At 43.2% G+C, this 13,446-nt stretch overlaps 1 protein-coding gene across 11 annotated transcripts in view; it reads right to left on the bottom strand.

Annotated features, from left to right (window-relative positions):
- RANBP17 (RAN binding protein 17) overlaps window positions 1–13,446 on the bottom strand; it is a 143,780-nt gene that overhangs the window by 6,334 nt on the left and 124,000 nt on the right. For 8 of the 11 annotated variants that reach the window (XM_051630974.1, XM_051630976.1, XM_051630973.1 and 5 more), the window contains one exon: window positions 469–567. In XM_051630974.1, coding sequence (XP_051486934.1) covers window positions 469–567 — 99 coding nt within the window. Of the gene's footprint in view, window positions 1–468; window positions 568–6,092; window positions 6,178–8,232; window positions 8,287–13,446 lie in introns of those variants that run through there. The other 3 variants (XR_007890769.1, XM_051630977.1, XM_051630978.1) reach the window with 3 other exon arrangements.

The following is a 13,446-nucleotide window of genomic DNA, read 5'->3' as shown; positions in this document are numbered from 1 at the left end:
TCCTGTGCAGCCTTTCAGAAAAAGAAACTGGTTAACTATTCTTCTAGGAAGCAATTTTTCTGATGTGATTTCCACAGTCTTCTTGTTTCATACTTCTATCTAAAAGCCAGATGAGTTGGCACAACTTCTGTTCCTGCTTAACTCTGGAAAAGTGAAGACGTGGCATTTTTTAATTAATTGTACAGTTGCAAAATCTAAGCTTGGGTGTAAAAGTTGGGGTAAAGGTTTGAGAGGATTCTTCATCAAATTGAAGCCACTCAGCCCCTGAGAACTAAGCTGTAAAATACCTACCCAGTACATGAGCTGAACCCTACTCTCCACTCCTGATATGGGTGTAAAGGAGCCAGGTCCCAAGGAAAGAGAAGGGGGACCCAAAGGGCAGCAGGCAGCTTTGTTCCATATGAAGTAATTATTTCAACTATCTGGGCATAAGAAGAGGGAATTTGGTGGCATTTCTTCAATACTCACTTTCTCATTGAGAAGTATAAGTCCAAGCAGTGGTCTGGACACAGACCATTGGTTTCTGCAGTCTTCAAAAATGATGGTGTTCATTAGGATCGACATCATCTGAAAGGAAATTCAGACAGTTCACATGAGTGTGGACACTGTTGTTATACTGCGTGATATGCTGAGAAGGAAAAATGAAATAAATTTCCACTAATCATGCTGAAATCACTGAGATTTCATCTCTGAGCACAGTACTACAAATGTCATTCTTACAAACAAGTATTTCCATAACCAGCACTACCAGGTGTAAAGTTAGAGAAAATGAACATCAAAGCTCTAAAGAAAAAGTTAAAGTTAAACAAACACAAATTGAGAATTAGAACTGTGTTCATTTGAGGTACAAGCTCTGAACTGACTACAGGGCTCTGCCCTGTTGTCACACTTGCTTCCAGGAGAGCCCTACAGGTGTGACCAGTAATCTGTACTAGTTGCAGATTAATCCCCAGCTGCTCTTTAAGATTCTGGTTTTCTCACATCCACCTGTCCTGGTCCATGACACTGCCAGGTATTTGAAGGGAGAGCTCCCAGTCTGGATGAGGTGATCCTGATCACAGCAGGAAGCCAACCTATCTCTGCTCCTCCTGCCACAGCCACCAATCCAGCCTCTGATTGTAGACATTTTACTTTACTTCTGTGACTCACTTTACAGAGCTCCACAGCAGGGATAAAGCCACGTCATCAACTTTATAAAGCCCTGAGATCTATCAACTTGTACCATGAAGTTGCTCTGGCACCCAAAGTGAAGGTACAGAATTCCCTTTGCTCCTGGGCTGGCACATAACCAGAGCCTCCAGCTCCTGCCACAGGGACCACTCTCCTCTGAGGCCCCTCCTGGTCTTGCTCTGCTTCTACATCTCTGGTGTCTGTAGCTAGGAAGGGTAGGACTTATTTAAGCATTGGCACAACTTTTGCAAAAAGAAATTACAAAATAACTATGGAATCCATTTAAAGATAAAGTGCTCTAAGATATCCTTGAGAGATGTCAGTCCAAAATGCCAAAGGCCACAACATACACGAACCTAAAAACATTACTCAGAGATTAAACAGAGTGAAAATTTGTAAAATGTCACCAGTAAATAGTTTGACTCACAGTTATAAAATATCTACACCCTAAAACCAAACATAGAGGAAGTAGAAAATCATTAAATCCTTTCTTCTAGGCCAATGAGTAGCTCTGAGCAGGGTCTCCAGAGAACTGCCACACTGCAAACTAGCCTGTAATAACTGACCAAGGCAAAGTCAAACAGCATGTTTCACTAAATGAAAAAGATGAATCCTAGCACTACAAACCACCTGGAACAGAGACATCCACAAATTATTTGAGCTTTCAAGACAGGAACATACGGTCTGGCGTGGGAAAGGCTAGTTCTTCACCTGACTTCACCGTTTACGTATCAGGCAAACTATTTTCAATTAATCTTAAGACAAAACCAGTTCCATACTGCCTTGGAACTAATGCAAACAATCCAAACCCTCTGCACAAGCACTTATAGGGCCTGTATTCCAAACATGAACAATAATTACAACTTATTATGGTTCATTCATCTCCAGGTTTTAATCTCTGTAGCTTGCAACAAAAGCAACTGTCAGGACAGAAGCATTTTTTAAAGTAATTAAACCAACTCACCCAGGCTGTGATTTAGAGCACCATGACTGACATACCTGTATTTCTCAGAAGAGGTGCAATGCAGATGGAAAGACTTTCAATGTGATGCTTAATCTAAAAAGGGCAGGCTCAGTGGCAAGTTCACAACTGACCCAGAGGGAAGGTGCCATCTCTTCAAACTCCAGCTTTATCAAACAACTCATCAGGATGCCTTGAGGTCTTTAGCCCAGAATTGCCACTAAATTGCAAATGAACTGTCAAACAAATATTCTAGGAAAGTTTTTGGCCTAAATATGGAAGATGACCTGGGAAACACTTATTTGTGCCTAAGCAGAACAGAGAGTACTGCAATAAGCACGGAATATGATGAATGTTACAATTCATAACAACAAAGCCATCATGAAGCAATCTACACAACAGTAACTATTAATTGTGTGCTTTGGTACTGGCCAGCTGGGACAGGAGACAGCAAAAAACCTCCCTCCCGCTTCCAGGCTTTTCATCTGACAAGATCTCACTGTCAAAACATCTTTCATTCTACTTCTGCACCTACGGATTAATGAACCGGAACCCTGTTAGAAATCCTGAGCTGCACGGGGACCAACACTGCAGTCAGGAGTTGGGACATGCCCACATCTGTCTTCTTCATGGACCAACCCATTCCTTTCAGTGAAACTGGGCAGTTTCACCACTGTTGCCTGTTTAAAGGAACTGCTGGGACCAGCGGTACCACTGCACGAATATGAACAAGGCTGTAACACCTGCCCCTGAGCTCTCCCAGCAGTGATTCAGGCCCCTCGTGAAGTTATAAAAGATTATTACTTGCAGAGCTGGACGATTTGGAACGCTATTGTGTTGTCTTGGCAGATGTCTTAGGCATCCCGCTTCTTGCAAAGACTGGAAAAAAAACAACCAAGGAGTTCAGAGCTGCGTGGGGCAAACCTCCCTGTCCCATCGAGACCTCTGTTGGAGGGTGTCAGGAGTGCAACTTTGTCAGACAGGCAGGAGACAACCAGCAATTACTGTGCCTAATCCCACCGACGTGAACCCCACGGTGACAGCCTTGAACTTCCTGCTCCTGATTTCCATGTGGCTTTGGCTTCCTGTGCTGCTCCTGCAGGAGCCTACAGCAAACTGTTGGGATTCCAGTTCCTGGTGTGTTGGACAGTGCTGCTGACACGCTCCAGGAGAGCCTGCTCCTGCCAACAGGAGCTGGGACACCCGCCCTGCAGGGAAGGGCTCCCCTCTGCAGGAGGCAAGGCAAGAGAGCTCCTCTGGATGAGCCTCACACCACCTTGTCACAAAGCTCTGCCTCAGCAAACAGCACATTTACCAGACTTTAATTCTTCCTCAGGCAGGGGTAGCATGAATTCTCTCTCTCTTGCCTCTCTACTGCTTCACATCATATAGAGCAGCCTCTTCCTACCCTGGCAAGTGGCATCCTCAGCTTCCTCCACCAGACTTTCTGTGAACAGAGATTTGACTGTTGTAATCAGGAGAAACAGGCCAAGCCAACGGAGGAAAGAATTTCCAGACACTTCATGCACAGCTCCATGTATATGCTCATTTTTGTTACTCCCTTGAGTTGTTCAGGTCATGAAGGAACTGAAGCTCTTAAAGCTTCTGAAGGAGGCTTGGAAACAATGTGCCGCCTTCTTAATATTTCAGTTGCTGACACACATTTACAGGTATTTGAATTTATGATGACAACATGAACCAAAACGCTAACCACAATTTTCTGAAGATGAGATCTTGCCCAACAACACCTGCAAGGGAGGAGATGAATGCAGGCACCAGCCAGCACCTGGACCCAGGTACAGGAGCAAGCACTCAGCAGCCAACAGCAGCACTAGCTGCATTTTTATTTCACTTCTTTTGAGAACTGCAGAGCATTTTCCAGATGCTAGTTAGCTCCAAAGCGTGCCACTGAGATACACCAGCTTTACCAACACATTTTACAGAGGGAATGAGGAACAAAGTCTGCATGCAAAGGCACAGTGATACAGGCTGAGCCTGGTGCATCCCCTCAGCTCCTTCCAGCCATCCCCCAACCCTGGTCATGCTGTTGCTAGAGACCTGGAGTCCCTCTTCCCAGGCAGCAGCAGAAGCTGGTGGGGTTCAGGTGGACTTGCACATACTGGGCATGCAGGTGTCCAAGGGAAAGCCATGCTGTGGTACTCCTGCCTGGCTCCACCTTTGCCAAAAGCCTCATCCTCTAATTGAAGATCACAAAGCCTAATTGGAGATCACAAAGCAACTCAATGGCAAAACAAAGCAGAGGAGCAGCACTGATCAAACATATGGATTTTTTCTCTTCTAGGTGAAAAAGACTCTATTGACAGAAATAGAAACACTCTGTTTCAGGGATATGTCTTCTCTGGAGCGTGGGGCAGACCTGAGTCTGGGGCAGGAAACAAGGTCTCAAGGTGGGGAGAGGAACATTAAAAAGGAAGGGGGTGGGGGAGCAGATGATCTATTTTCTACTTAGCTTAAAACAGCAACCTTGCCTCTGCTCTCTTATCTTCAACATAAGGCATCACTTCATCTGGTTCAATAATGTTTCTCCTGACACATTTGTTCTTTACAAAAGGAACTATTGACAGAACAGGCAAGAATAAAGAACTGCTCTTTCAATAAATGAATTCTTCAGTGCCTCTCTTCCTTCAGAGCTTCTCTCTTTCTTGGGCAGAGGAGGAAAACGCTGGCCAAGATAACCCTCATTATCAAAACTTTTTCTAAAGGAAGGTGGAAAAGAAGCTGCTTTTCCATTAAAATGGCTTTTTTTTATTATTATTTTTTTTATTGCTGCTCCATGTTACCAAGAGCACTTGCATCACTGCAGCTCCTGTAACTCATTTTGCTCTCCCATATGTTTGGATAAATACTTCACTCTGCTGCAACTAATCACATTTTAACATAAAAAACATTATGTTAACACCAGAGACAGAGATAGATTCCTTTAAGAAAGAACGGTCTAAGAACATGCACAGCTTTTAACCAAACACTTGGCTTGTAATAACACTCCTTTTTTCCATCCAGACCTGAAAGAGATTCAGATTTTCATTGTTTAGCATAATAAAATTGGCAGGTTTTTATAGCTTGAGCTTCAGACAGGTCCACTCTTAATTTAGGAGCTGTGATTACTAATTCAAATGTCCTTTGGAGTTCTCAGCTCTTTCATCAATTCTTCCTATATCAATAAATGGATCATCATTTACTAATAATATTAGGAAGATTTATATGCTTCAAGTTAATTAAACACCTTAAATTTTAATCTATTGGTTTAAAAGATTTATTTTACTAGAAAGCCTTCAGGTTGTTATTTTCCACATTCAAAGCTAAAACTCCCAGAGATGAAATAAGACAACTAAAGCCTTCACTTATTATGGAAGTGAGAACCAGACCATTATTCCTGAACTAAAAATATTTAGCTGCCAGAAACAGCCAATCAGTTGAGATTTGCAATATGTAAAAGTTTGGGAATCACATGTCTTGTCCTCCTGCATTAGGAAATGTAGCCCTCAGCCTATGTGGGCTACATTCCTCCAGATTTCTGTTCACAGAATATAGCATTTCCTCCTATTTAAATGCATTTACAGTGTGTATATGGAAATAAACATTAGCAGCTAAAATTTCATTATTCAACAGCTGAAGCTGAAAGAAGCTGTAGGAATCACCACGACTTATTCTTGGGACCCAATCTTGGATGTCAATTTGGAGTAGTTCAATTGGGTCTGGCCTCTGTGTTCCTTTTTTATGAAAAAAATAAGGCATAACTGGCTGAAACCAGCCAATCTTAATGTCAGAACAAGGCACCTGGCTGACACACTGCACAGCATGAACCATGATATGCCTGCAGCTGAGGGACTGAAATATGACTTAAGTGTATTTTTCATGGGGCATTCTTACCATTTATATGTCCTGCTGGGAGAGTCCTTCCTCCCAGCGTTCCAAAGGGATGGAAAAGGGATGGCTATGGATGTGAAAAAGGAACAGTTATGGAGAGCATGGAGTGTGGCATTTTCCTGGATATGTCTTCAGGGGGCTGAACATGGAAGATCCATCTGCAGTAGGTCCCAGTCGTGAGCCAGCAGAAAGAATAATAAAACCAGATTGTACTACCTTATGTCAAGCCCAGCTTTGCCCAACCCTAGCACATTTTCAAGCAGCCATTTTCATCTCTTCCCTCTAATTTGAGGGCATATTCTAACATGACAGAACGTGTTCTTTCCAAACTACAGCTGCATCTGAATTCTTTTAGGTGAAGGACTTCGACACTTGGTCCAGTCTCGCCTATCAGAACTGGGTCCATCTCTCCTAAGGGAGCCTGTGCTCCTGGGTGAGCTGGCATCCATCAGGGACGGAGAGGAGATGCCAGCTGGCTGCTGCAGACTCAGCTACAGCAAAGCAGTGAGTCTCATGGGATGGAGCAGTTTTGCCTAGTTCAAGGTTGGCTACATTAAACGCTGGGAGCGGAACAGTTAACTGCAGCAACACTGAAGATGCCTGACGAATGAAGTACCTCCTTTCTGCAGGGAGGAGGGGATACCTTTCACTAATTATTACCTTCCAGGGTGTGCTGACTTGCTTCAGTCTGTGCTGAATTTAATGTAAACCCTCTGTTGAATGTCACATACTCATACGCTGCCTGAAGTGCTAGATTTTGTATTTGGGTATCTGGTGTAGCTGACAGATGTTTACAAACTCGTGTATCTGCACAGCTTCTTTTTGCCTATCCATCTGTGCTCCCTGATAGACAGCAAATTATTCCACCTCAGGCTGGAATAATTTAAAATTGTGACATCAGCCCTTAATCTGCATGTTTTAGCTGGCAGCATTCAGAGGTTTTCAGTTACACATACTAGAGTATGACTTTAAATGAACCAAGCTGTTTATTGAAGATTCAGTCATTTCTAAACAAGCAGCCATGACTATTCAGCATTAACAGGCAGTTTTGAAGATGTCACAACTGTGATTAACGGGGACTTTTGGAATGCACAACTTGTCATAATTTGTAACACAAACTTCAGACTGCTTTGGTGTAGTGAGCTCTTTAAAAACCTTATAAAACATTAATACACATTACCCTCTGCTTTTAGCAGTATGTGAAGAGGCAACTAGACTCAGGTCTTTGTAGACCCAGTTATTCTCATCTCAGAAGATGATCCTTCAGCATTTTTTCCAGTCTGTATGGTGAGAGCCTCTCTCTTTTTTGCACGGTTAGCACTCTTATCTGAGAGGTGCCAAAGAACAAGCTGGTGTCTACAACCAGTATCTCTGACCAAATGACTAGTTACAGATTAATTAATTTTCTTGGGAGGAGAGAACAGCAGTTTCACCTCCACCAATGCCTTCCAGCAAGGGTCTGTCTCCAGGAATGTAAATGGTCCTATGTCTAAATCCTTCAGTCTCCTCCTTAGCTGGCAGTGTGCATCCTTAAATTCCTCCAACAGGAGCCATCAACCTTCTTGTCTCCCTCTCTCAAGGAATTCACAGGTGCCCACCCTTGTATCAAGTGCTGATGCACAAAAAAACCTGGGCATTTCCAGTGATGCACAATATTCAGCACAGGAATTGGGATCTTCACCTGCTGGATTGTTAGTTTTCTGAAATCTCTATCACAGGAAGGCCTTCCAAAATGCCAGTCATGTGGGGAGGGAAGACAAGGCCAGAAAATGACATTACTGGGAAAATAACATCATTTTATCTAAAACCAATTTAAGGCTAATCGCAAACTGCAATCTACAGAAACGTCCCAGAAATCTAAAAAGCTGTATGTAAATGTAAGATGTAAACGTAAAAAAGGAAAGGCTGAGCACAAGATCAGCTCTAAGCCCTTTGTCCAAGGAACTTCAAGGTGTCTCACACTCAGCCTGTGCCTCTCCCTGAACCTCAGCTAGACCCGTCGTGGCGCCGGGTGGAAAGGCGCTCAGGGATGCACACCCCAAGGAGCTCAAGCTTCCACTCACCTGCAAGCCAAGTCCAGCCTGGCATCTAGCACGTAACCCCCCCGGCCTTGCAGCAACACTGAGAGCTTTGTAGCTCTTGACAAGAGCCCTGATGTCTTGCCACGAGGCAGCTGGGATTTGCAGGCAGCTCGGGCGCAGGCTCCAACGCTGTGGCTCGCTGCCAGCTGCAGAGCCAGAGCAGCCCCCTCACAGCAGAAGTAACCACTAGGAGGGAGAAAATTAGAACCAGGGTAATTATTTTACCCGTGTTTACCTTAGTTGAGCACTGATAGGGAGATAATCAGCAGGGACAGGGTGGCAGACTGGGCTTCTAAGCCACACCTTGAAAGAAATCAAGAGTATAAGGAACCCAGAAGCTCAGCTCTGGCCAAGGACTGTCTGCAAAGCAAAGTGCAGCAGAGCAGTGCTCTAGCACAGAACTTCCAACAGGCTCATCCAAGATTAATTACCCATTGCCTGGCAGATTTAAAACCTCTTCTGTTTACAAACTGTTCATAAATTGATTCTAATTTCTCCTGTAGAACAATTAAAAGTATTTTTGTTATCCTGATGAACTGAACTGCAACCAAAGCTGTGGCAAACAAACGTGGAAGACGGATGATAAAGATGGTAATAAGCATATTGCTGCTGTGTCCTGAAGAGTCACCAACACTTCTTAGTGAACATCATCTTTCACAACAACAACAAAGGATTAGGGCACAAGGCTATTTCATGCACTCATCCAAACAAAATGCACTGAATATTATATTTCATACTAAATACATTACCCTGGCAGTTTGACACTCAACATTTCAATAGATATTGCGTCTCTCTAACATTCTGCCTGAATTTCTGCAGATGGACTTTTAAGTATCAATGGAAGATTACTTTACTTGTCAAGCTAAAAAGATTTTAAAGAATGGTTGCACACACTTCATTTTTAATTTTTATTTATTTATTTTATTTTATCTTTAAAGGGAAAGGAAGCATCAGTTCAGAAACGTGGTTATACTGAAAGGTCAAACCCCATGTTTTGGAGTGGTCCTTGGTGCTCTTCCTACAGCTAAACTGTCTTGTCTCTGATGTGCTCAGGGAGGATTTGCCAGAGTTAAACTGAGCTAACCTAAATTATGCTAAATTAAGCTGACATAAACAGTTTGTGTCTCATCTATCTGTTCTGATACAGGGATTTCTTGAAAATATAATTTATTTTCTTTTTAAACTGTGCAAGTTCCTGGAGATACGTAAAGATACAAGAATTTCAGTTTTTAGTCCAAAAACCCCCAAAAGTAAAAACCAGGGAGAAAAACCTCAACAAACTACCTTTCTGGATCTCATGATTGCAGAAGACACCCTAAGCACACAAATACCTCTCAGGATCACAAACAAAACCAATGACAATTTATTAGCTTAGGAGAAACGTGGATTTGGAGGTTTCATTCCAGAGTCCTGAAAATCTGCAACCTGCCAAGGGGAGTGGGGCAAGTATTTCATGTGTGCCAGCTGGTAGAAAGTTCTGGGCAGCAAAACAGCCCTCTCACCTGGCCTGGACCTTTCCCTTTGCCCAAGCCAGCCCTGCCTGGGTCAGAGTGCAGCAGCACCAGCTCCTCTGCTGTGAGCTTCCAGGGGCCACTGCTATCACATCCAGCAGCAATTAAGCACCCTTGTAAGCTCCTGCCACTCTAGAATCTTGAATTTGATTTTTTTTGTTTGTTTGTTTGTTTAATGGGGGCAGGGGAGGGTGTTTGTGTTTCATTACTCAGGTGGCAAGTCTACCAGCAGCAGATCACGGACTGGATTGTTACCTTTCCCCATCCATTTTGTAAAGATATTGCTTTCTTTCCAGACTGCAAGCATCAGTTCTAACTGGATTTGGAATTATAATGTGAACTTTACAAAATTATTGGTGCTATTCATATCGCTAGTTGGATTCTACAGAATGGCAGTATTTTTTTGCCCTTCCCCAAACCAGCACCTCTTTGTGTTTCATATAAAACGACCACAGCCAGCAGAAATCCAACATTTCCAAGCAATGCAAAGAATTACATTGCACCGAGTAAACAAGGAATAAACCATTTTTACCCTTCTCCTTAAACTTATTTGCTTTTTGGAAATATTTATGCAGCTTAGAAGACACGAGGTTATTGAGAAATAGAGCCAGTTCCTCTTCTTTAATTGAAACATTTATGCTTTTTGTTCTGCTGGCAAAAAGCAATGAACAGTAATCATGCAAGATAAATATACAAGAAACTTATAGATATGATTGTAAAACAACATCATCCTAATGTTTTCATTTAATTACCCTGAAATGTATTCTATTTAATATTCATTACTCCAAAGCCAATTTAAAAGAGAAAGAGGTGAAGGGACTTATTCAGAAAGACAGACTGTCATTCACTGCAATAGTTATCTAATATACAGAAGTTAATAAAGCAGATTAATCTACAAGTCCCTTTAAGCCATCACTGAGTTTGGAACAACCGGCTCTTTGACCTCTAACCCTCCCGCTGTGCACCAGTAGCAGGTGCCAGCTGCACCAAAATGAGGGCTGACGTTGGGAGGCAAAGGCTTTTCTTACTTTGCTCCTGACCAGCAGCTGACCCTGCAGGAAGGATTGTTTCATGTGCTGGCCTAAAGGCTACATAAACCAGCAACTGATAAACAAAAGCATACACGCAGCAGCTGCCTGGCCCGAGGGCGCACATCCAACACTGACACCTCCAGCACTTTGTGCTGCCAGCCCGAGCCCCCCTTTTTGTTTCCATCCATGAATCCGGCCACAATACTTGTTACTTTGCGGAACGAAACTTCTCTCCATCCCTAAAAACATGTTTGTCTGAGCTACAGCACAGCCTGGGTGATTAAGAGGAGCTTCCCGATTTGATTTAGCACCGTGATTAAGAGGGTGAAATCTTCATATACATCACTAATGATGATGTATTTTAACATTAAAAGTCTTAAAATTAAATTACTCGATTCACATGACAACGAATCACAAGAAGGCTTTAAACAAAGCAGAATTAGAACAGACACTAAGCTCATTAATTTTTTTGATTTCTTAATTGACAGCACTCATGTAGTGATCGCTATAGGCTTAGCAATATACTTGAGACTGAGGCTGCTGCTGCCTTTATACATGTGCAGTAAGAAGTATGGATAAAAGAGAAATAACTCTATTTTTCATGGAGGTAAGATGGCTTTGACATAGTTACGTTGCTGACACAAATTACACAACCACAAAAACAATCAGAGTAATGATGAAATGCAGTTATGTACATGGGAGACTACTCGTGCAAACGTTAACACATTTAAATGGGTTCCCTTCATTAAAAAAATTATATATGATATTAAACCATCAATCAAATCGAAACACTAGAGTCTAAACGTATTGTCACTGGTTAAAATAAATGACTTTGAGACTGAATTTTGGCTCACTCAATATGGTGCCTTTTCTGTTGCTTAGCCACCCAAGTCTCTGCTGGCTTGGGCTACAGCTGGTATATCTCCATCCCTTTCAATTAATAAAGAAAGTTATGATAGTATTGGATAACATTTTTAAATTGTGCTAAGAGGCTTGAAAACAGATGTCCCAATGAAAATGCCTCTCACTGCTGCCCTCAAACCTTTCAAGGCTGAAGCCGGCAGAAACGGAGCGTTCTGGTCCTGCTTCAGCTGAGCCTTTCAGCACATTAAATTTTAAGCACAGGAACAATCGCACCTGTGGGCTTGATCTGCTCTCAAAATGGAGCATATGTTCACATATATGGCTCAGGGTGCTCAGGTGCTCAACACCTTGCACAGCTGCCCTTTGTTGGTACAATTCAGATTTCTTTTCATGATGTGCTCGTGTGCAAGGGCTTCCACATCTGTTATAAACACATCTTCTCTTCAGGCTTTTATTTAAATAACTGTGTGTAACTCCATAGTAGCTGCATATGGCACTAAGGCTTACCTAAATAACAAAAAACATCACTGATTTTACTACATGCAAGGGAAAAAAAAGTAAAGTAGCCATTTATATTATGTCTGTATTTTAGTTAACACCATTTTTCACTGCAACTGGAGTCTGGGCTTTCTGTTTGACTCTCCCAAGCAGCACTGCTGTGTGCTTTGAGTAGTGCCTCTTTGCCACTCGCTGCAGCTCCAGGTCCCAAGTGCCCAGCTCCCTTGAGCAGCCTGCTGAGGTTGTACCTGTCCCAGCTAAGCCACACACCCTCCTGTCACCACAATACTGCCCAGCCTCCCTCCATCCGTGCTCCCTTCTCCAGCACTCCCCACACCCACGCCTCCAAGTTCTTTGTTGACCCACCACCCCACGGACCTACTGCAACCCTCCTTTCCTACAGGCCCCCTCCCAGTTCCCGTGCTCCACAGCATTCCTCATTTCAAGGCTGGTCACACACACAGAGCTCTACCTATTGTGCCTGGTTCTTCTGAACATTCGTCAGAACTACAGGTGAAAGATGCTACGAAAGATTGATTTTTGGAAAGAACCAACATGAATAGTACTTTACCGTACCAAAATGGAACTAACAGCTTAATGGGTACAATTCAGCAAGATAAGCATTAATGGAAGATAACAGTGGCTTCTTAAAACCAAAAATTACACTTCCAGTTATAAAGTGGAGCAAACACCAGCTTCACCTGTCAATCCCAGAATCACAGCATCGAAAAGTAGGAGCCTTTTACAATTATTTATTGAAGGTCATATAACGCAATATAATGTAACGGCAATAGCTGAAGGTAATAAACTTAATACCACTTTCCATCCCTGTATCTCAAATTACTTGACACGTTAATTCAGTTTAGTTGCAAGGCACCATCACGAAGAAGTTGTTTGCAGATTAAGCTCAGACTAAGTAACTCGCCTGGGGGAACAGAGCCTGTGGCACAGCAAAAAGTAGGGCCAGAGCCAACAGCCCCTCCTACGCTTTAAAAGGATGCTGCAACTTGCTCTCAAACATTAAGAAGCTGTTTCATGTCCACGCTTTCTGGTGCTCTTGCCTTTGCACAGTCACATACACTTACTAAAACCCAGAGCTGCTAGGTGATGGGTGTGAGTGGACAAAGTAAGAATTAAGAGGGTTCAATTCTACAACTCAGCTACTCTAGAGGCTGAAGAAGATGTGAGCCCCAGCCACGATGGCTACACCTCGTTACTGAGGGCGCTGGGATGCCAAACTGCCTCGTTTGGCAGCGAACGAGCGCTCTGCGGCTGCACAGCAGCCAGGAACCCTCCTGTGGCCCTTCCACGGGGAAGTATGATGGGCGGGATGGGTGGAGGAGCCGGAGCTGCGGAGCTTCCTCACCAGGGCTGGGGGAACCCCACTGGTCCCCATCTTGGCCTCCCCGATGAAGAGCCTGGAGATAGTCCCTGTCTTTTGG

Source organism: Apus apus, chromosome 13, assembly GCF_020740795.1.
Source record: "Apus apus isolate bApuApu2 chromosome 13, bApuApu2.pri.cur, whole genome shotgun sequence".
Classification (NCBI taxonomy): domain Eukaryota; kingdom Metazoa; phylum Chordata; class Aves; order Apodiformes; family Apodidae; genus Apus; species Apus apus.
Note: the sequence above shows the minus strand (reverse complement) of the source record. Positions and strands in the feature narration are given on the sequence as shown.